General features: G+C 35.3%; 1 protein-coding gene across 15 annotated transcripts in view; it reads right to left on the reverse strand.

Moving 5' to 3' along the window:
• The window catches only part of CCDC171 (coiled-coil domain containing 171), a 397,884-nt gene that overhangs the window by 222,098 nt on the left and 152,215 nt on the right, over window positions 1-23,571 (reverse strand). For all 15 annotated transcript variants that reach the window (XR_011995545.1, XR_011995544.1, XR_011995546.1 and 12 more), the window contains 2 exons: window positions 2,335-2,561; window positions 1,664-1,846 (listed from right to left, as the gene is read on the reverse strand). Coding sequence is in view for 12 of the 15 variants with exons in the window: in XM_072728228.1 (XP_072584329.1) it covers window positions 1,664-1,846; window positions 2,335-2,561 (410 nt within the window). In the remaining 3 variants the exon portion in view is untranslated. The remainder of the gene's footprint in view (window positions 1-1,663; window positions 1,847-2,334; window positions 2,562-23,571) is intronic.

The following is a 23,571-nucleotide window of genomic DNA, read 5'->3' on the forward strand; positions in this document are numbered from 1 at the left end:
ATTATGAGTAGTAAGATTAGACTGATTTGAACTTTCTTCTTTATACTTTTTTGCATTTTTATTTACAGTTATCACATATTACTTTTTGTTTTTTTAGATTCTTTTTTTTTTTCACAAGAGACAGAGAGAGAGGGAGGGAGAGGCAGAGACACAGGCAGAGGGAGAAGCAGGTCCATGCAGGGAGCCCGACGTGGGACCCAATCCCGGGTCTCCAGGATCAAGCCCTGGGCTGAAGGTGACACTAAACCACTGAGCAACCAGGGCTGCCCCACATATTACTTTTATAATAAAAAAATGTTGAGGTAGCTCTATAATTTTACCTTCTCTGAACAAAAAACTAAGAAAGTAAGGAAAAAATTGGTGTCTTTAGACACTCACCGATAAGAAAACTATTCCTTATCTCCAATTGGAAAGTCAATTCACGATTACTTGATCTGACTAATTTATAGAACTTTTGGCCCTTTCAAGGTGTAGCTATTTGAAATAATAATTAACATTAGCAATTTACATTATCATAGGATTAGTAACTAAACTGCTCTCTGCCACTCTCTTTCCACAAATGTTAAAACTGCAAATTCCAAATTAGCCACTTAAAGTGAAGTTGAATTTACACAAAACTTAGGTTTCCCAAAGAAGGGGGTACTAAAAGTAGCTTGTTGCTAGATTTAGGAAACAAATTTTGTATTTTTATTTATATTAGTTGTCATCAGTTGGATACAATTCTAAAGTTCCAGGTTAATCTTTTAACTCTATATTCCTATATCTACATTAAGAATAGCAGTGCTACTAATTAACCCAGGCAGCAAGGTGGCAAATAGAATACGTAGATATCTCCATTTTATTGTGCTTCATATATTTACTCATTCTGATCTTGGTTTAATGTTATTTGTTATCCAGCCTTTCTTTTCTCAGCTATCTTCTGCTTAAATAATACACGAGTACGATGAAGTTAGATTGAACATTTCTTTGGAAAAGCAATTTAATTTAAATGAAAAAATCTAGTTTACTCAAAATATTAAATATAAAAGGAAAAGAAAGGACATCCCACCTCCCATTCCAAACATTAGGTTCTTCACCTGGAAGAAGCATTTTATTATTTTTAGTATACACTTGGGGGTTTGTTTGCTAACGCAGTTAATCTCTCCTAACTAGAACTTCCTTTTTCTACACTTTGAGCCACAGTGTACATTTTAACAGGAGTTTAACAGGACAAAAAAATCAGTACTCCTTTAAGCATGTGGTATGACCCCTGTTTTTTTGAGCCATAACGAAGATAGAACATCATTTCAGGTGTACAACCTGTTGATGATACACTTATGCGTTACAATATGATTACCATAGTTGCATTAGCTAACACCTCTATCATGTGACATAATTATCATTTCTTCTTACGGTGAGAACATTTCAGATCTAGTCTCTCAGCAACTTTGACATATATAATACAGTATTGTTGGGGAATTTTAGAAAGGAAGTTTTCTGAAGGAAAAGAAATCGTATTCATGGGACTTTGAATTACTCAAAAACAAACAAACAAGGTTAGAACATATATAGATACAGAGATCATATATGCATGTATATATGCCTATGTATATATATGTTTATGTGTATGGTTATCACAGGAGAGTTCACTAGAGCCACAGTATTTTAAATTTCACATACTTACAGACTGTTTAAATTCATTTAATTGCATCTGGAGACCCTGGGCTTTGTCAATCTCCTTTTTCATTTCATTCACGTTTCGTTTGAATTCTGTGACCTCCAAGCGCAGTGAGCGGCGTTCCACCTCTGCTGCATGCAGTCTTTGTGTAAATCCAAATATTTGCTTCTGTAATGATGCTGTGGTTTTCTGTTGTTAATCAAGAGCAATTTTACAAGCAGTAACTACAGGTTTACTAATAAATCAATAGCAATGGCCATTTTACCAACTTAAATGTGTCTTAGATTGTACAGAGAACAATACTAGCTGTAACTGAAACTGAGAGGTGAAAGCTTTATTTTTTATGTGACCAATAATTTGGTTGATATGGAATGAACAACTGCAGAAAATAAATAATTGAGATGGCTAGAAAAGGGAACTGACATATGTTTATGTCTCATAGCATTCTGCTGCTGTCTACTTATAGAAAACAGTAAATTCACAACTCATGTCAGAACTTCTGTATTCTGATTTTTTAGACACTTGAAAGTGCTATTACACATTGTATTAAGAGATTACATGAAATCTAAAGGAAATCTAAATATATTCACACACAACTAATTTAAAATACAAATAAGTGTGATTCAGAGTTAAATTTACAATCCTAAAGTCACTATTTAATGAGATTGTATACCTACCAAAATGGGCACATGGCCACGTAGACCATACTTCAGGGCCAGTGTATTTACTTTATGAAGTCCACGAGCCAACCTCTGAACCAGAGAATCTTTTTCTACATATGTAATACTTCTGTTACTATGCAAAGGTATACTCTCCATAGCCAGACTAATTTTATCCATGAGTTTGGCAAAAGAATTCTTGGCTGCCCCTATGAGTAAATGTCCACAAATTCTGGAATTTGGATCTTTGGGAGGAAAAAAAGAAAAAGACACAGAAAACATGTGAACTGTCTCTTGTTCATTTCGCAACTCTGCCAATCACAACACAATTAAAATATTTTCTCAATTATATAATTCCCATTCACCTGTAGATAGTCATTCAAAAAGTCCTCTCCTACATTAATTTTCAATATGAAAAAATGAATGCAGAAAATAGCTCACCTACTAAGCAACATGTCTAAAGGAAACATTGTATCGTTTACACTGAACGCTATGACACTAAAATTTTATCATCATTCTTTTCTTTTTTTTAAAACCTAACATAAATTCATTTTCTATTTACGACTACTGAAGCTTGTTACCTTAATGTCATACTATTTATATTCTCAGACAAGAAAATATAATTTGCCTTATTCCAAGGCAATTAAAATTTTACAATGACAATTACTTATTTCCCCACAGGATTTTGGTAATCATCCCTCTCACATAATGGACTTAAGGTCCCAGCATATCCAACATGGCCTGCTTGCTGCTGGATTCATCAGGTTTGTAATTAATAATTGTGTTTAATGTTGATAAATAAAATTGTCAGTGCACTTTCTACTAATTGGCATTCCAGATAATGGTTAATAGGTTTATTTATGCCTTAATAAAAGTGGTGTAATTTAGTTTTCCCTCTGCTAGGCAGGTCTTAATCTGTCATTATTTGTTTTATGATGCTATCCATGTAAAATGACAAGCATGGAAAGATTGTTTAAATTCAGTAGTATACCATTCTACATTTCAAGAGCCTCTGATGTTGGAATTAATTTAAACCTTGTCTTTACATCATAAATACAAAAAGCATATTTGGCCAGTTTTATCCAATGGAAATATGTTTTATAATTTTAAGAATACATATGGTTCAACACTAAAGAGCAACATTGGCTGAGAAGGTGGTCAATCAGTGGTTTTCTGAGTCAGAAATAACAATCTCACAGAGGCCCTGTGTTAAAAAATGTTAGGCTTATTTTATTTCTTTATTCTTCAGTGGATAAAAATGAATACTTTTTTAAAAATATTTATTTATTTATTTATCCCTGAAGAGCAGGGAGCCTGATGTGGGGCTCAATCCTAGGACCCTGGGATCATGACTTCAGCTGAAGGCAGACACTTAACCAACTGAGCCACTCAGTCTCCCCAAGAGAGATAAATTTCTAAATTTATGCAGCAGTCATGGGGTGCCTGGGTGGCTCAGTTGGTTATGAATCCAACTCTTGATTTTGGCTCAGGTCATGATGGAGCCCTGTGTTAGGCTCAGCCCTCAGTGGAGAGTTTGTTGAAGATTCTCTTTCTCCCTTTCCCTCTGCCCCTTCCCCTGCTAGTATTTTCTCTCTCTTTCTCTCTCTCAAATAAATAAATAAATCTTTTAAAAATTTATGCAGCAGATTTTGGAAACCACATTGCCTAGAAGTTATACATAAAATAAAACTGTAAATTGGATAAAAGCATAATATCTCCATGTAGCATTTATCTCTATCTGTTACTGATGCATTGACTTCTAAGAATATACGGTGATATAAGTTTAATTCTATATGTCTCTCATGAACATACTCTCTCTGAGAATCCCATTGACGGAAGGTATAGTAATTATAATGAAAATACACAGTTCCTTTGTTAACAATCAATTCTTTAAGTCATGAATAAAAGAGTTCAGTAGCTTCATATACCAATTAACATATAACAAAGAACACTGATTTAAAAGAATTACTGAGGGGCACCTGAGTGGCTCAGTGGTTGAGTGTCTGCCTGTGGCTCAGGGGTGATCCCAGGGTCCTGGGATCAAGTCCTGTTATCAGGCTCCCTGTAGGGAGCCTGCTTCTCCATCTGCCTGTGTCTCTGCCTCACTCTCCCTGTCTCTCATGAATAAATAAATAAATAAATAAAATCTTTTTTTAAATAAAGAATTAGTGAAATAGTGTTTAATGGATCACTGTTGAGTGAATAAACAGTAAAATTTAGGGATCCCTGGGTGGCGCCGCGGTTTGGCGCCCACCTTTGGCCCAGGGCGCGATCCTGGAGACCCGGGATCGAATCCCACGTCGGGCTCCCGGTGCATGGAGCCTGCTTCTCCCTCTGCCTGTGTGTGTCTCTGCCTCTCACTCTCTCTCTCTCTGTGTGTGACTATCATAAATAAATAAAAATTTAAAAAAAACAGTAAAATTTATTTTACCTATAACATTCAATATAATACATCATTCCAGTGTCTAATATATGTATTCCCTGTTTCTCAACTGGCTTGCAATTCCTCAGCTATGTCCTTTGTTATCTCAGTAAACCCCATATTTACACTGTGCTAGCCTAGCATATATGGATATTCTTTATACGTTTATTGGATTAATTATATTTATTTTTATGTTCATAGCAGCTGCAACAATGCTGAATATAATGATTACTGACATTAAATAATACCAAGAAAAATTAATTAATATTAACTTGAATGGTATGTCAAAGTTATTCTTTTTAAACAAAATAAAAGCTCATCATTTGGGATGCCTGGGTGACTCAATGGTTGAGCATCTGCCTTCAGCTCAGGGTGTGATCCTGGGATCCTGGGATCAAGTTCCGCATAAGGCTCCTTGCAGGGAGCCTGCTTCTCCCTCTGCCGATGTCTCTCTCTCTCTCTCTCTCTGTATCTCTCATGAATAAATACATAAATAAATCTTTTTAAAAAATAAAAATAAAAGCTCATAATTTAAAGAAATTTTCAGCTATATCAAAGTAATAAAATTTTCACAAAGAGCCTTTAAAAGCAAAAATCAACTACAATTAAATTTTAATGAATAACAGTATTCTACTATCTCATAGAAACATATTTGTATAGGCACTAACCACTCTGAAAGGCGAAATTGAGTGACAATATAATCCTACAAGGCATTCTGCTGAATTTTTAAGAAGTAGGAAAGAGGCATATATACTCTAAGTTCCTGACTGCTGACTCTTAAGGAATTACAGAAAGAGCACTAAATATTTATGCTTTGATGAGTGAGAAGTGTTTTTGTGACATACTTCACATTATACAGTATAGAGTACAATTAATTCAACACTAAATAAATGAAGAAACAAAAAAAATCCTCCAGTGACATAGTGGTAGAATTACTTATATAAGGACACAGAAATAAGAGATAAGATCATTGAAACGTCTCATATCTATCTTTGTCTAAGCTGCTTAAATGTTTGCTACATTTAGTAAATTCTTGCTTATGTAAAATACATTTATTAATCACTTTCCTTCTATTTAATAGCATGTGTCTTTTGAGAAAGTAGAGGACTCTACTGGACTTTTTCCAATAGCAAAGGCTATATCATACATTTAAGGTTAAAATCTTTATAATAAACTCATAAAGAATTGTTTTGACCAGTAATTCTAAACCTGTGAGGTACAGATCTTGGGGCAGGGTGGGGGAGGCTGAAAAATTATTTGAAGGGTTTATCACTTTTAACTAGAGCAACCATTGCCACTTTGATCTTTACTTAGCCCTAAAAAAATATACAGCATGAATAATACATGTTCATGATGTTGTGGGTAATAAAATTAAAAATCCTTTAAAACATTATCAAAGTCAACTGCTCCTAAAAAAACAACTATCATGTGTGGAGAGAGCAGTCTACAATGTCTTCTTACCAAAATGGAGTCCTCAAACTCAGAAAGATTGAGAAACACTCTTTTAATGAAAATGGAGATTCATGAGTAATTATTTAACTAGTATGTATGTAACACATAATTATTTTATTTAATCATAATGTTGGTCATCAGTATAATATTAATAACAATGCATAAAAATATGACAACAACAAATGTTAATCATGAGTAATGCTAATGCCTTAAATTCCAACTCAGCTCCACACACTTGGGAATATTTTGTCACCCTTGACATCTCCATCTCCCTTACCATCTCCACATCCCATCCTCAATATTTCTCCAATCTATTCAGTGTTTTCTGTGATCATGACCTTATCTCATCTGTATTCTTGCAAGCATCTCCCTACTCTTCTTCAGTCTTCTCCTTATCCAACCCATCCTCCACCATAGACAAAGTACCTTCTAAAACACAAATACAAGGGGCACCTGGGTGGTGCAGTTGGTTGAGCATCTGACTCTTGATTTTGGCTCAGGTCATGATCTCCGGGTCATGAGATCGAGCCCCAAATTGGGCTCCATGCTGGGTGTGGAGCCTGCTTGAGATTCTCTATCTCTCACCTTCTGCCTCTAACCCTCCACCCCACTCACACACACACACATGTACTATCTCTCTCAAAAATAAAATAAAACAAAACAAAACAAAACAAAATACAAATATATACTGTCACAACTACTGCTTTTAAGCCTAGATGAAGATCTAGGAATAAATTTCAAACTCCTTAAAACATTGCCTATAAGGCCCTACATGATCTGATCCCTGCTTACTTTTTCAGGAACACCTTTCACTATTAACGATTTATATGCGACTCTTTTCAATTAATCCCAACATATCACAATCTTAAACCAAAAATAATGCTTGTGTCTCCAAATTGCTACTAATCTGGAAAATATGAATGTAGACATAGTTTTCAAACATGATAACTAATCATTATAGCAAGATGTTTGCCTCAAAGCAATATTCTAACAGTAAATAAATACATACATACATACATACATAAATCAACTATGAAAATAGCTCTAAATGTTATAAGAAAAAGTAATGACAGATTTACCATATTTTAAAACATCAAGATGTACATATGTAAAGAGCAGCATGATACTAGTATTAGAAGAGTTAGAGAAAATCATGGAATAGACCAGAGAGGGGATCCCTGGGTGGCTCAGCGGTTAAGTGCCTGCCTTTGGCCTTGGGCGTGATGCTGGAGTCCCAGGATCGAGTCCCATGTCGGGCTCCCTGCGTGGAGCCTGCTTCTCCCTCTGCCTGTGTCTGTGCCTCTCTCTCTCTCTCTCTCTCTCTCTCTCTCTCTCTTTCTTCTCTGTGTCTCTCATGAATAAATAAATAAAATCTTAAAAAAAAAAAAAAAGGAATAGACCAGAGAGACAGGAAATAGATCGAAGAATGTATAATAATAGTTTAATACATAGTAAATGGCATATCTTAATTCAGTAAGGAAAAGGTGGGCGACTGAACTGAAAAGTACTATGACTAACTGCGATCATCTAGACACAAATAAATATCAATCATTTCCTTACCACTTAAACCAAAAATAACCCCAGATAAATCCAAGATCTAACATAAAAATTGAAAATACTGGGATCCCTGGGTGGCGTAGCGGTTTGGCGCTTGCCTTTGGCCCAGGGCGCGATCCTGGAGACCCCGGGATCGAATCCCACGTCGGGCTTCCGGTGCATGGAGCCTGCTTCTCCCTCTGCTTGTGTCTCTGCCTCTCTCTCTCTCTCTCTGTGACTATCATAAATAAATAAAAATTTAAAAAAAAAAAATTTGAAAATACTAGACTAAAATACAAGCAATTCAACCTTGACATAAGACTAGGATTCCTAAGTAAATTACCAATAGAAAAACCACAAAGTAAATATTTAATAATTTAGCTATATAAAAATTAAAACACACAAACAAAACTAAAATACAAACTGTAAAATTATTTACATGATACAGAGCAAAGTGTTAATACATGTGATACACAAATTCTTATAATTCCATAGGAAACACACACCCCATATATGACATGAGATAACTGTAAAAGAATATGAATGAATGTAGAACAAATGAAAAAATATGCAACCTAACAATAAAAAATGCAAATAAGTAATAGCATAGTTTCTTTTGCCTTTCAAATTAATAAATATGAAAAAGATTGTCAAAATTTAACATGCCAAAGGCATTATGAGGAAACCAGCACTCTCAATACTGTTCATAGGAGCATAAGGTAAAAGAACTTTCATGAAAGGCACACCAGCAATTCTTTCCAAATGTAAAATATACAAACTCATTTCTCAGGAATTTAGCCAAGGAAATAACAGTACAAACATAATTTTTTTACACAAACGTGAATTATATCGCAGTTCATTACAGTATTGTTTATAATCATGGAAAATTTTAAGAACACCAATATTCATCAGCAGAGAATTCAGAGAGTAAACTATAGTATATATAAACAATGGAGTAGTATGTAACCAAATACAATTAATAAAGTATACCTACTTTTATTGACATGGAAAGGCATTTAATTATCCATTGAGTAGAAGAAAATTATAATGAGGCATGACTGTATGAAACTGTGAAACTGTGTGACTGTCTGTATAGATATTTGTACATATGTATGGTTGGTCTGTAGAATCTGTACACGGTAGCTCATATATATAAGGACACTGTGTTAGGAAACAGGAATGAAAAATCTAGAACACTGATTAAGAATCAAAAGCTCTTGTTTCTATCTGTATTATTTATAAATAATACTAAAGATATAAATGTCCAATAATAGGACAATCCAAAAACATATCTTGACTCAGACAAATAATATTTGGGGGAATGATTAGAACAAAGGAAATTTTATTGAGATGCAGTTATCAACCTATTTTAAGTTTGGTTATTAATGTAATAAAAGTAAGGTGATATACTTAAAACATAGACTTAAATTAATTTTTTAAGGGACTCCTGGGTGGCTCAGTGGTTGAGCGTCTGTCTGCCTTTAGCTCAGGGCGTGGATCCCAGGTCTGGGTATCGAGTCCTGCATCGGGCTCCCTGCAGGGAGCCTACTTCTCCCTCTGCCTATGTCTCTGCCTTTCTCTCTGTGTCTCTCATGAATAAATAAAATATTTTAAAAACTTAATTTTTTAAGAGATATAGCCCAGTGAATATTGTTGCTTAGCCAAACTAAGAACACTAACTACAAGGTGATCTTCAACAAGGCATTATAGATGCCATATTGAAAATCAAATTGATTCTTTTATCTGTAAAAATGATGGAAATCCTGACTCACAAATATATACTGCTACAAATATAATTAAAGCTTCTACAGTTCACTTTACAAGTAGGGGTAGGCCTCTCTCAAGAAACACCAGAATTCTCCAAAGCTTTTAAATTCAAAGCCTATGAGCACCTTGGGTGGCTCAGTTGGTTAAGTGTCTGCCTTCAGCTCAGGTCATGATCTCGAGGTCCTTGGATCAAGCCCTATGTCAGGCTCCCTGCTCAGCAGGGAGCCAACTTCTCCCTCTCCCTCTCCCTCTGCTGCTCCCCCTGCTTCCCTGCTTGTGCTTTTTCATTCTCTCTCTCTCTCTCTCTCTCTCTCTCTCAAATAAATAAATAAAATATTTTTAAAATAAAATAAAATAAATTCAAAACTTACTGGGTAATTTTTTTGTTCTAAAGTCAGCAATTTCACCCTGGTTCAGTCAATATATTTGATACAATGTACATCTTAAAGAAAAAGGATTGTGAATACATAGTTCAAATCTGATGCTATGCATTTGAAAGTTGCTAAGAGAGTACATCTTAAAAGTTCTTTAAAAAAAAGTTCTTATCACAGGGAAAAAAAAGTTTTTGTTACTAGGTATGGCGGAACAAATGTTAATTCGTCTTGCTATAGTGATTATTTAGCAATATATACCAATACTGAATCATTATGTATACACCTGAAATCAGTATTAAAATATTACATGTCAATTATACCTCATTTTTTTAAGTGGCTGGAATGTAATAGGTGCTCAATAAGTACTTACTGAATGGATGAAAAAAACTGAAGCCATGAAGACAGAAGGAACTTAAGTAACTGTGTTACAGTTTTTTTCTCCCATTTTACTGAGAAAATATTGACATGGGTCACTATATAAGCTTAAGGTGTAAAACATGATGGTTTAACTTACATATAGTGTGAAATAACTGCCACAAGAGGTTCAGCTACCATCCATCATCTCATATAGATACAACAAAAAGACAAGAATAGAGAGAAAAAAGTTCTCCTTGTAAGAATGAGAACTCAGAACTTACTCTCTTAACACCTTTCCAGTAATGTTAACAGTAGCAACACACTACACATTGCAACCCTAAGACTTATTTATCTTATACTTGGAAATTTGTACCTTTAACCACCTTCCACCAATTTTCCCTCACCCTACCTTCCACCTCACCCTACCTTCCACCTCTGGTGATGAACCACAAGTCTAATTTGATTTCTTCCTTTATGAGTTTGGTTTTGGTTTTTTGGGGGGAGGGGGAGACATAAGAGAGATCATATAGGTTTGCCTTTCTCTAATCTAATTCCTTTAGCATAACTCCTTCAAGGTCCGTGCAAATTGCTGCAAATGGTAGGATTTCCTGATTTTTTTGGCTGAATAATATTCTTTTGTATATATACTACAAGTTCTGAATCCACTTGGTCAATGAACACTTCGGTTGTCTACATGTCTTGGCTGTTGTAAATAAATGCTACTATGAACTTGTGTGTTTTATTTCCTTTGGAAACATTCCTGGAAGTAAAACTGCTGGATCATATGATACGAATAGTGGTATTCTTAATTTTTTGAGGATCCACTATATTGTTTACCACAGCGGCTGTATCAATTTATAATCCCACCAATAGTGCATAAAGGGTTCAATTTTCTCCACATCCACACCAGCATTTGTTATCTGTCTTTTTTATGATGGTCATTCTAACAGGCATAAGGTAATATATCTTATTGTGGTTTTGATTTGCATTTCTCTAATGACTATTGATATTGAGCATCTTTTCACGTCCCTGTTAGCATTTTGTGTACTTCTTTGGAAAAATGTCTATTTGCCCATTTTTTTAATTGGATTATTTGGTCCTTTGCTATTGAATTGTATTGGTTCTTTATATATTTTGGATATTAACCCCTTATCAGATACATGGTCTGCAAAGATTTTTCCCATTCTATAGGTTGTCTTTTCGCTTTGTTGATTTGTTGTTTTGGGTTTTTTTTGTCTGTTTTGGGGGGGTTTTATTTTTTGTTTTTTTTTTAAAGATTTATTTTTATTTATTTATGATAGACATAGAGAGAAAGAGGCAGAGACACAGTCAGAGTGAGAAGCAGGCCCCATGCCCGGAGCCCGACGCAGGACCCGATCCCGGGACTCCAGGATTGCGCCCTGGGCCAAAGGCAGGCGCGAAACCGCTGAGCCACCCAGGGATCCCCTGTTTGGGGGAGGTTTTAGCTATTTTTTTTCTGTCCGTTTTTTTTTTTTTGTCTGTTTTGGGGGTTTTTTAGTTATTTTTTTGCCAGTGATTCATCAGTCTCATATAATACCCAGGGCTCGATTTACCCCAAAGATTCAGATGCAATGAAACGTCGGGACACCTGCACCCCGATGTTTCTCTCAGCAATGGCCACAATAGCCAAACTGTGGAAGGAGCCTCGGTGTCCATCGAAAGATGAATGGATAAAGAAGATGTGGTTTATGTATACAATGGAATATTACTCAGCAATTAGAAACGACAAATACCCACCATTTGCTTCAACGTGGATGGAACTGGAGGGTATTATGCTGAGTGAAATAAGTCAATCGGAGAAGGACAAACAGTGTATGTTCTCATTCATTTGGGGAATATGAATAATAGTGAAAGGGAATATAAAGGAAGGGAGAAGAAATGTTGGGAAATATCAGGAAGGGAGACAGAACATAAAGACTCCTAACTCGGGGAAACGAACTAGGGGTGGTGGAGGGGGAGGAGGGCGGGTGTTGGAGGGGAATGGGTGACGGGCACTGAGGTGGACACTTGACGGGATGAGCACTGGGTGTTTTTCTGTATGTTGGTAAATTGAACACTAATAAAAATTAATTAAAAAAAAATAATAATACCCAGGGCTCATTTCATCATGTGCCCTCCTCAATGTCCATCACCTAGTTACCCCATCCCCCCTCCTCTCTCCCCTCCAGCAACCCTCAGTTTGTTTCCTAGGATTAAAGGTCTCTTTTTTTTCCTTTCCCCCTGCTTTACTGAGATACTAACATATAATATCATGTGAGTTTAAGGAATACAGCGTAAAAAAAATAAAAAATAAAAATAAAAAATAAAAAAAAAAAAAAAAAAAATAAGGAATACAGCGTGTTGCTTTGAAACACTCATATACTGCAAAATGATTATCACCTTAGTGTTAGCTAACACCTTTATCATATGTTGATAGTTTCTTTTGCTGAACAGAGATTTTTAGTTTGATGTAGTCCCGCTTGTTAATTTTTCATTTTGCTGCTCGCACTTTAGGTGTCACATCCAGAGAATCATTACCTAGACCTGTGTCAAGGAGCCTTGTTTTCCTCTAGGAGTTTCATAGTTTTAGGTCTTATATTTAAGTCTTTAATCCATTTCAAATTAATTTTTGTGAGTGGTGTAAAATAAGGGTCTAGTTTCATTCTCTTATATGTGAATATCCAATTACCCCAGCACCAGTTACTGAAGAGACTGTCTTCTATCTGCTGACTGCCCTTGGCTCCCATGTCAGATATTAGTTGACCATACATGCTTGGGTTTTCAGTTTATGCTGTTGGCTCTCAATTCTGTTCCATTGATCTCTGTGTCTGTTTTTATGCCAATACTATACATCTTGATTACTATAGCTTCATAGTATATCTTGAAATCAGTAAGTCATGATGCCTACTGCTTTGTTCCTCTTTTTAAAGATTTCTTTGGCTATCTGGGATCTCTTATGGTTATAAGTTTTCAGTGTTTTTTCTACTATTTTTAAAAAGCCATTGGAATCTTTAAGATTTTAAAAAATTTGAGAGAGAGACAGAATGAGAGAGAGCACGAGCAGGGGAGAGGGGTGGTGGGAGAGGGAGGAGCAGACTCCCCACTAAGCAGGGAGCAGAACATAAGACTTGATCCCAGGACCCCAGGATCATGCCCTGAGCTGAAGGCAGATGCTTAACAGACTGAGCTACCCAGGCACCCCCACCACTGGAATCTTGATAGGGATTTTATTGAAATCTATAGATGGCTTTTGGTCATATGGATACTTCAACAATATTAATTCTTCTAACCCATGAGCACAGAATACCTTCCCCTCTATTTGTGTCTTCTTTGATTTCCTTCTTCAATGTCTTGTAGTTCTCAGATTAAAGACCTTCCTCTCCTTGGTTAAATTTATTTCTAAGTATCTTATTATTTTTGATACTAATGTATATGGAATCAATTTCATTATTTCTTTTTCAGAAAATTGGTAATGTCAATAACTCTTTTGAGAGAGTTCTAATGTGTTTCCAGGTGTTTGCAGGTTGCACTTTCAAGGAAATAAAAGAGAATTTTGTATTAGGGGAATATAGAAAAAAAAACATAAGCATGAAGAATATAGAAGCTCACTTGGATGGATGAACAACTACTAGGCACAAAGCTGTTCTGTGTCCACGTGTACACTGAAGACTATGATTACACATCACATATGTAATGGGTCTCATGGTCACTGCTTAATAAAGATGAGCATAAGCTATATCCAGAGATAGCTGAACAACTGTATTATAATATGAAAACGTTGGTGATTTCTATCAGTAACAGTCACTACACTGCTAATATCATTGTGGTCTGTCATCACTTTTCATAACTGAAGGAAATGTTAAAGTTCAGTTAGTGGTTAGTGAAACAAGATATAAAATTTTTTCCATTCAAGTCCACAGATAGACCCCCACCCCTGCTCCCAAATTCTATCCAGGGACTCTTTTGAGAAGAGTTCTGTGAGCCCAAGGTTAAAAGACCTCTTATCTAAGGAATATGCTACCTAATTATTAAATCTATATCCTTGAGTTTCTGCCTCTGTGTCAACTTAAATAATAAGAAAGCTGCATATCTACAATACTCCATTCAGAGAACTATAATATAATACCATGCCCCCAGTTTTTACTGAAGATAAATATAAGTATATTCATATTCATATAAGTAACACTGACCAAAAAAAAAAAATTGTGTACCTTCTACAAAGTAGCTTTTTTTTTTTTTTTTTTTTATGATAGTCACAGAGAGATTGAGAGAGAGAGAGGCAGAGACATAGGCAGAGGGAGAAGCAGGCTCCATGCACCGGAAGCCCGACATGGGATTCGATCCCGGGTCTCCAGGATCGCGCCCTGGGCCAAAGGCAGGCGCCAAACCGCTACGCCACCCAGGGATCCCACAAAGTAGCTTTTAAAGATAAAAACTGTGATGAATATTGAATAATATTTCCAATATGATAACCCATGTAATAATTCCTAAGATTTAGTAGCAAAAATAGTTTTTTCCATATGTTTGGAGACAGAGGGCATCTCACATCTGGGAAACAAGCAATTCAGCTTAGCTAAATTGCAGGTTTATTAATTAGAGTACTGAGAGGGGAGACTATACAAATAACTGAGAATCAGATCAAGAGGGTCTTGTACACCTTACCAAAGAGTTAATTCATACAATAAGAAATAGGGAATAATGCTGTTGATAACAATGAGGCCAAAGATATGCAACAGATCAAGCACTGTTTACATGCATTTACTCATTTAAACCTCAAAATAGCGAATGAGACAGGACTAGTATTACAGCCATTTAAAATAAGTAAGAAAAAAAGAACAATTAAAAATGATTACAAAATGAGCTAATCATATTGAAATACATACAAAACAATATGAGAGAAGTAGACATCAATATTGAGCATACTCTTAGACTACAATAAATTTAAATTTACTTCATCATACTCTTCAATGCTTTATAAGAAAAAGGTTCCACAATACACTCATGGTCCTTGCAACTTGTCACTTCTTTTGGTGGGGGGCGGGGGGAGTGAGGGAGGTGAGGATCAGGGGCTGGGAGAGAGGAAGAGAGAATCTTAAGCAGGCTCCATGTCCAGCATGAAGTCTGACACAGGGCTCAATCTCACAACCCTGAGACCATGATCCGAGTTGAAATAAGGGTCAGACACTTATCCAACTGAGCTACCTAGGCACCCCTCTTTGTTACATCTACAAGCCTCCTCAAATTATTTCTCTGCTAAATATGAGCTAGCTAGCTAGCTAAATAGATGCTAGAATGGCACGGTATGCCTAAGAATGGACACCCATTAGTAGGTTAAGAACATAACACATGCGAAAAATATGGAGCTAAAACAACAATGAGGCTAGGATAAAAAGTAGACTGATAAAATATGTAGAATATAGAAATAAGAGTAAGAATAAGAATAAATTATGGTACCCCAGGTTCCTATTTTAGTTACTTGGTGGATAGTCATGCCAATCACAAAGACAGAAAATTCAGAAGTAAGTTTAGGGACAAAGAAGATGATTAACATTTTGAACATGTTAAGTTTGAGGTGTTTTTAGGTTGCCCACAGAAAGCTAGGGTTTAAGTTCAGGCACGATAGGTCACTTAGCCTCTAAAACTTCAGAATTTCTGCAGTGAATACAGTTACTCATGGTGAACCCCCAGGACCACACTTCACAGTTCACATTAATGGGTTGGCTCATGGAGGCATCATTAGTTATGCTAATGAGATGACTTAAGGTAAGAACTGGCCATGTCTAAAAAACCAACCATGTGATCAGAGCTTGGGGCTTTGAGCCAATGTGAATCAACTCAACCTCCAGAGAGGGGAAGGGAGCTGAAGATTGAGCTCAGCAATGTAGTCGACAATCCAATTAATCATGTCCATGTTAAAAAAAAAAAATCATGTCCATGTAATGAAGCCTCAATAGAAATTCTGGACACTAAAGCTCCAGCTCCAGTGAGCTTCCTGGGTTGGTAATACTCCATATGTATTATCATAAATTGATGGAAAGAGGTTACCTTATCTTGAGGACAACGGAAGCTTAATGCCTGAAATCCTCCTAGACTTTACCCTACACATCCCTTTCTTTGGGTCTAATTTATTTCCATTTGCTATAATAAAATTATAATCCTAAGTATAGCACTTTCTTGAGTTCTATGGGTCTTTCTAGCAAATTATGCAACCTGAGAGAATTCATAGGAGCCCCTTAACTCATAACCAGCTGGCCTAAAGTGAGAGTGACCCTAGGAATTCCTAAACTTATAGCTGGGGTCTGAAGTGAGGACAATGGGGGGACTGTTCCCTCTGCCTGTGCAGTTTAGCTGAACACCTTTGCATTGTATGACTCCATTTTTATGAAATGCTTGAAAAGAAAAATTTTAAAGAAAAAAGATTAGTGGTTGTCTTGGCAAGGAGTATGTGGGGTGACTGCAAAATGGTGAAGATAATGTTTTATATAATTTCCTGTATACATTCTAGCATATACACTTTTTAAAATCTATTCAATTTTACAGCCAAATGAATAAATTTTATTGTATGTAAATTATACCCCAATATATTTGACTTAAAAAGAAGAGAGAGGAGCACCCAGGTGGTGTAGTTAGTTAAGCATCAACTCTTGGTTTCAGCTCAGGTTATGATCTCAGGGTTGTGAGATCGAGCCCTGCATCCAGCTCTACACTTTTAGTGTGGAGTCTACTTGGAGTTTCTCTCTCCCTCCCCTCTGCCCCTTCTCCCTCAAATAAATCAGTAAATCTTAAAAACAAGAGAGAGAGAGAGAGACAAAGGGCTCTATATCTATCACTGAGAACATTATTCATTCTATCATGATGCCCTTTTTATTAAAAGCTACAGGACAAATTCCTGTCTAATCATAGTCCAAGGACATTTTTATTTCTCCTAAATTCTTGGTTTTCCTTCAATGACATCATTGACAATTGGCAATTGAATCCTGAGAATCCAAATATCAATACAACTATGTAGACCATCATAACTGGTTTTTTCAACATTGTTTCTGGCTCAAACTTGCTTCCACTTTCTTTTACTCAAGTTTTAATGGATATCATATAGTCATATTTTACAAATACTTGTAAGCTGGCATAATTTTCTTCTAGAACAGGTAGAGATTATACAATATTCCTAAATACATATATATTTTACTATAGATTTGAAAGGAAATTTTTTTCCTTTGTCCTTTTACAAAAATATGAAAAAATAACAGGTTACTTTGCTAGATAACATCTGGATTTGCAACTTACCCTTCTAAGAAAAGGTTTCAGGCTCTTAGAAGTTTCCCATAAACTACCTATAAATTACAAAATATGCTGAAGCCTCACCTGTATTTCTTAAAATAATTTTGATTTTGTACACTATTTTGACAACATTACTAATAAATATATCCTATGAAAGTTGTGATGCTGGAATTTCACATAGTCATGGACACTTTCAATGATAAATTATCCATTCAAAAATTGTTCTTAAAAATTACAAAAGGCAAATCAATTTTAATTTAAAAAACAAAATATCTGTGCACTGTAAAACTCTTTCAACTTCTCTATGCACCTGAAATTTTTGACAATAAAATGTTAGAAAAAACATGGGGTCATGAAAAGGTAATAATTTTTTAAAAATCACAAAATCAAAGAAAATTCAGTAAATTAAATATGGGTCCCCAAAATAGACACTTGTAGCTGAAGTACCAAAAATGATACACCCTTGTTTCAATTTCAAATATACGTGAAGTTACATAAATAACAAAATCCCCTAAGTTACTTCTACTCAAACTTTATTGTGTGTATCAGTCATCTGAGGACCTTACAAAAACGCAGATTCTGATTGAGTAGCTCTGGAGTAGGGTCTGAGATTAGGCATTTCTAACATTCCTTGTTAATGTTGATGCTGCTGGTCCACAGATCATACTTGAAGTAGGAATGTTCATTTCATTATTCTTTAGGATTCAATAAAATCTTAATTTTAAAATATATACCAATAACTATTTATTAACAGAAATATTTTTACTCACTGCTTTGAACTTCCTAAGTGTAAAACCTCAGTGCTATGCTGAATCAACCCAGATTTCTGAGTTTAGCCTGAAAGAGTTGCTATGACCTCTACAAAGTTACCTCTAACAATGAAAGAAAGTTCTGAATAGTAATAGCAGGGGCATGTATACTTGGGTCATCTATCTTCTGGATAATTATGATTCAATTATAGAGGAAAAGTATAACAAAATGTATGAACATTCTATTAATATCCAGCCACTGTATTTATTCAGAGATAATTCCAGGCAAATCAGCACATTCATTTCTATCTTGAGAAATTCAGTCTGGACCAGACATACAAAATGTTCAGCTATCGAAAGAGTTCCTTAGTCCATTCTTGTAATGATTGATATCCTAGCCCTTCAGTGGAAGTAACATTCTCCCCTGTTTGAGGTAAATGATCTCTTGCAGGCACACCATTTGGATACCTGGAAGAGGTAATTTATCTCAAGTGAGCAAACACTTTAATGAAAGCAAGAAGGTTGCCACCTGTCCAGTATTTACAGAGGCAACATGGAAAGTGGGGTCTCTGCCCACTGCCTATAAATACATCCTCAAAGTTAAGAAGGTAGCAGGAGCAACCACCTTTAGCACTTTCTGAGCAGTAAATTGAAGCTACCATTACTGAACTTCCCACTTCATGAAAGGAATACAGTAATACACCAAAACATTAGAATACAAAAAACACAAACATTTATTGGACATGTAAAGAGACTTAGCTAAGAAGGTTACATTCTCACCTAACAAAACTTAAAGTAGGAACTTTTCTTAACCAAATTCTACAGATGAAGATATTGAGGCTGAAAGGGATTAAGTACCTTTTCTAATGTCACACACGAAGTAAGCAACGAGATCCAGATTCAAATCTAAAACCCAAGTTCTTAATTTATATTCTACTCCATATCCAATATGTTTAATTTTCTCTCCTAGATAATTTAAAATTTTTCTCTCCTAGTTAATTAATAGTATATGTATAATCCAGAACTTATTCTAAAAAGGTAAGTACCTACAAAGAGTATTTTTAAAAAGAATGATTTACTGGGGTGCCTTGGTGGCTCAGTCAGTTAAGTGTCTGCCTTCAGCATTGGGTCATGATCCTAGAGTCCTGGGAGTTGGAGTCGGGCTCCCTGATCAGCGAGGAGTCTGTTTCTCCCTCTACACTCCCCCTTCCCACTCATGCTCTCTCTCACTCTCTCAAAAAGAAAATAAAATCTTAAAAAAAAGAAAAAAGAAAAAAGGATTCACTCTTTCTTAACCTTAGAAAAAAAATAAAACAAGAAACAATGCAGGTACTATTTAATATATAAAAGCTACTACTGGATATTGATATACATGTACCAGTTTTCTTGGGGCTAAGAAAAAAAAGCCATTCTGATGCCATCAATATGTAGTCCTGACATATATAATGGTTTAAATTTTCAGCAATTTCTTCAAAAAGAAAATGGAAGAAGGAAAGAATAGAAAAGAAAAAATACAGTTCTAGGGCAGCCTGGGTGGCTCAGGGGTTTAGCATTGCCTTCAGCCTGGGGCCTGATCCTGGAATCCTGGGATCGAATGCCTCATCGGGCTCCCTGCACGGAGCCTGCTTCTCCCTCTGCCTGTGTCTCTGCCTCTGTGTGTGTGTGTGTGTGTGTGTGTGTGTGTGTGTGTCTCATGAATAAATAAATAAAATCTTTTTTAAAAAAGAAAAAATACAGTTCTAAAAAATAACTTCTTTCATTTCAGATTATTTCCTTAATAAACCTTCCTAAGATTGTGCCATTTCAATATCCCACTTGGTTGAAAACTCAAGATACTACTCATAATATTAGGTGATCAAGAAACAATGAATCAATTATAAGTCAAAGCTGAACTGATATTCCTGATACCTGTTCTATGATGAAAAAAATCTTATTATGAAGTAGATAAACAAATTATGAAATGTCTAATTGATATTGCCCAAACATTAAAAATCATTCCCCAGAAGGATATTAATAGAAATGGAGAAAATCCTTTAAAAGTATGCCTTTTTTAAAAGTTAACACTATGACAGTATACCATAAGTGAAACACAGCATCATTTCTGTGATTTCTTGACAAAAATGTATAAACTTAATCTAATCATGAGGAAGCATCACAGAAATCAAAATTGAAGGGTATACTACAAAAATCAGTCTGTCATCTTCAAGATCAAGATGGTCAAAGAAAGACTGAGCAACTTCTCTGTATTGAGGGAGATTAAAGAAACATGGCTTAATGCAACACATAATTCTAAACCAGATCCTTTGACTATATAAGACATGGTTGGTTGGGACAACTAAGGAAAGTCAAAGGGGGCCTGATTGGTTTCCCTTTTTTTTTCTCCCTGAACGGTTTCCCAATGTTGATCACAGCCCTCTAGTTATGTAGAATAATGTCTTGCTTGAAATATACACTGAAAAAAAAAAAAAGAAATATACACTGAAATATGAGAAAATAATAGGCATCATGCCCATTACTTGCTCTCAAATCATTAAGCAAGAAAAAAAGTCTCTGTTGTGTACTTGCAACTTTTCTGTAAGTTTGAAGTTATTTCAAAATAACTTTTAAATGCAAGGCACCTGGGTGGATCAGCCTAAGCTTCCAACTCTTGATCTCAGCTCAAGTCTTGATCTCAGGGTGGTGAGTTCAAGCTCCACAATCATAATTATTTTTAACTGCAATTATAAAGTAGTATACGGCCGATAGTAACATTTATATCATTTGTTAATCTGTTAGTAGATGGATGAGTAGTTGGCAGGAAGGAAGGAGAGAGGGTAAGAAGAAGAAATAGTGTGTAGATAGAGGCACAAAGGAATAAAACAGATTAGAAGAACACATAGAAATAATGTGTACAGGAAGAAGTATGTATGTCTATTCATTAATATAATACACTACTTGCACGATGAGATGGGTGGTAAGGAAACAGTTTTTTTAGCACTTTATATGCCAAGTACTGTACAAAATGCTCCACAAGTGTTGCCTCATTAAACCCTCATAAAAACCAGGAAAAGAGTACCATCTCCATTTTTAGATAGAGTCTGAGGCCCTGTAAAGTTAAGCAACTTGCCCAATTTCACACAACTACTAATTAGCAGAGCTGGATACAAAATCTGCCTTCTTCAAAGCTAATGCTCTATTATACGATAATGCTTACAATGTATTTGAGTTATTCTTACACTTAAACTATAAACTCAATGTGACTACATAAGCTGTTATAGCTTTACATTCATTACCTTCATTATTATCTGTTAATAACTTCTCATGTACTTTAAGCGTCTGAGAATATTTTCCCATCCTCTCTGCTAAAATATCTGAGATTTTACCACTAAAATACACATAAAAATGAAAACATATTACCTGGAAAAGATAATATATTAACCTGTCATCATGTTTTGAATGATTTATTTTATAAATCATTGTTAAGTTATTGTTATTCTATAAGCTTGTTAAGTCATCTCTGCAAAAGGTACATACTGATCATTTTTGTACTAGTCCAATAATAACTCAATTATTTACCTGCCCAACTATATTCTTCCCTATTCCCTTCAGGACTTTAATACACCAATTATTCTCCCTCTCTAAGCAACTATCACTCTGTTCCCTAAGTACTTGGTGTTCTCTGGCCAACAACATTTAAAGCCTTCCCTAAAAATAAGTTTCCCTGAATTTGCCTTTTTCTCAAGCTATTAGAGGCACAACCAGATTCTAATATCAAAGGCAGCTTTGTCCCTGGAGGTAGGCAGGCATTTAAAGACACATCACTCTTGATGTACCTTCTGCTTGATGTATTACCTACACATATTTTTATCAGGGTCTCAAATAACCATTGTGTCAATATTTTAACTTTAAAATACTGCAATAGTCCACTTTTGGAAAATGTGCTCAGGGAGATCACTGTCTAGTTGTATAAAACCTCTGTAATCTGGTGGCTCAGTTGGTTAAGCGTCTCCCTTTGGCTCAGGTCAGCATCCTGGGATCCTGTCTCCCTCTGCCCTTCTCCCCTCCCTCTGTTCGTGCTTGCTCATTCTCTCTCTTGTGCTCACTCTCTCTCTCTCAAATAAATAAATAAATAAATAAATAAATAAATAAATAAATAAAATCTTTTAAAAAAAAAAAAAAAACTTCTATAATCTGAGCCCTTGACAATGATCCACCTTTCCCCCCAATATTCTCCAATATAGTTATAATAAAAAATACATTTTAGTAATCATCACGTATAAACCAGGTGTGCTAGACATGGATCTCCATTCCATCTCCTTATTATCCTTCTTCTTATTCTGTGCTTATTCCCATCTCTCTATCTCTCCTTAAGCTCTGCCTTCCATCTGGATGCTGTCCCTCCTCTGTAACTTACTATCTATCATCCTAGGCCCAGCGAAAACCTTCAGATAAGGCTCCCTGAAGCCTTTCCAATACTAGTAAGGCCCCTGTGAGCTGCATCTTTTATGGATTCTTACATTTAAAGCCAGTATTAACTCATGCATCTTTGATTACATTCTGCCTAACATCGTCCATAAGTCAATCTTGTTCTATAATCATTGTGCATATTTTATAGAGGTCCAGATCCAAGTCATATTTTTCTTTTATCTCCTAAAGCATATATGGGAGAGTATTAAGGAAAAATAATGATATAAACAGGATTATAGCTTAAGAAACCAATCTATTTTAACTGTTTGCATACCTACAAGGAATATGATGATCAAATAATCTGATGATGAGCAAATAATCTGTTTTTTAAACCAAGTCCAAAACATTCCATTAAGTTTTTTCAAGAATGTTAATTTTGCTCTGAACCTATAGTGCCTACATACTTAAAATATGTTTATTTAGACTTTTATTTCAGACTTCAAATCCAGTACATTGAGGTTTTGCCAAAATATTAGAGATGCATATTGCTTACCAACATCCATGGTCATAACATAAAAATTATCTTTGAATCTTCAGTTTCTGACTATAAGAACCTATATTTAGATATCTGAAATCACAATGAATGATCTGCATATATATATATAGCACACTTGTCTAAAAAATTAAACTACATCCCAAATTATTATTTCATTAGTGTTTACATTGTTACCAAATCCATATTATTTTCACTGTTAATGTGTCTGAAATGACCATAAAATTAGCCCAATGACATAGCTTAACCAGTAGGTAACTATATGTTATTCTTGAGAAATTAGTTTTCATTGAACCTTTCATACAAGCATATCCTGCAATCTGAATCATAAAAAAAAAAAAATTTAGACCTTTTGAAATACTGATTATATGTGGTTCCACA

The sequence above is a fragment of the Vulpes vulpes genome, chromosome 12, assembly GCF_048418805.1.
Source record: "Vulpes vulpes isolate BD-2025 chromosome 12, VulVul3, whole genome shotgun sequence".
In the NCBI taxonomy this organism is placed as follows: Eukaryota; Metazoa; Chordata; class Mammalia; order Carnivora; family Canidae; genus Vulpes; species Vulpes vulpes.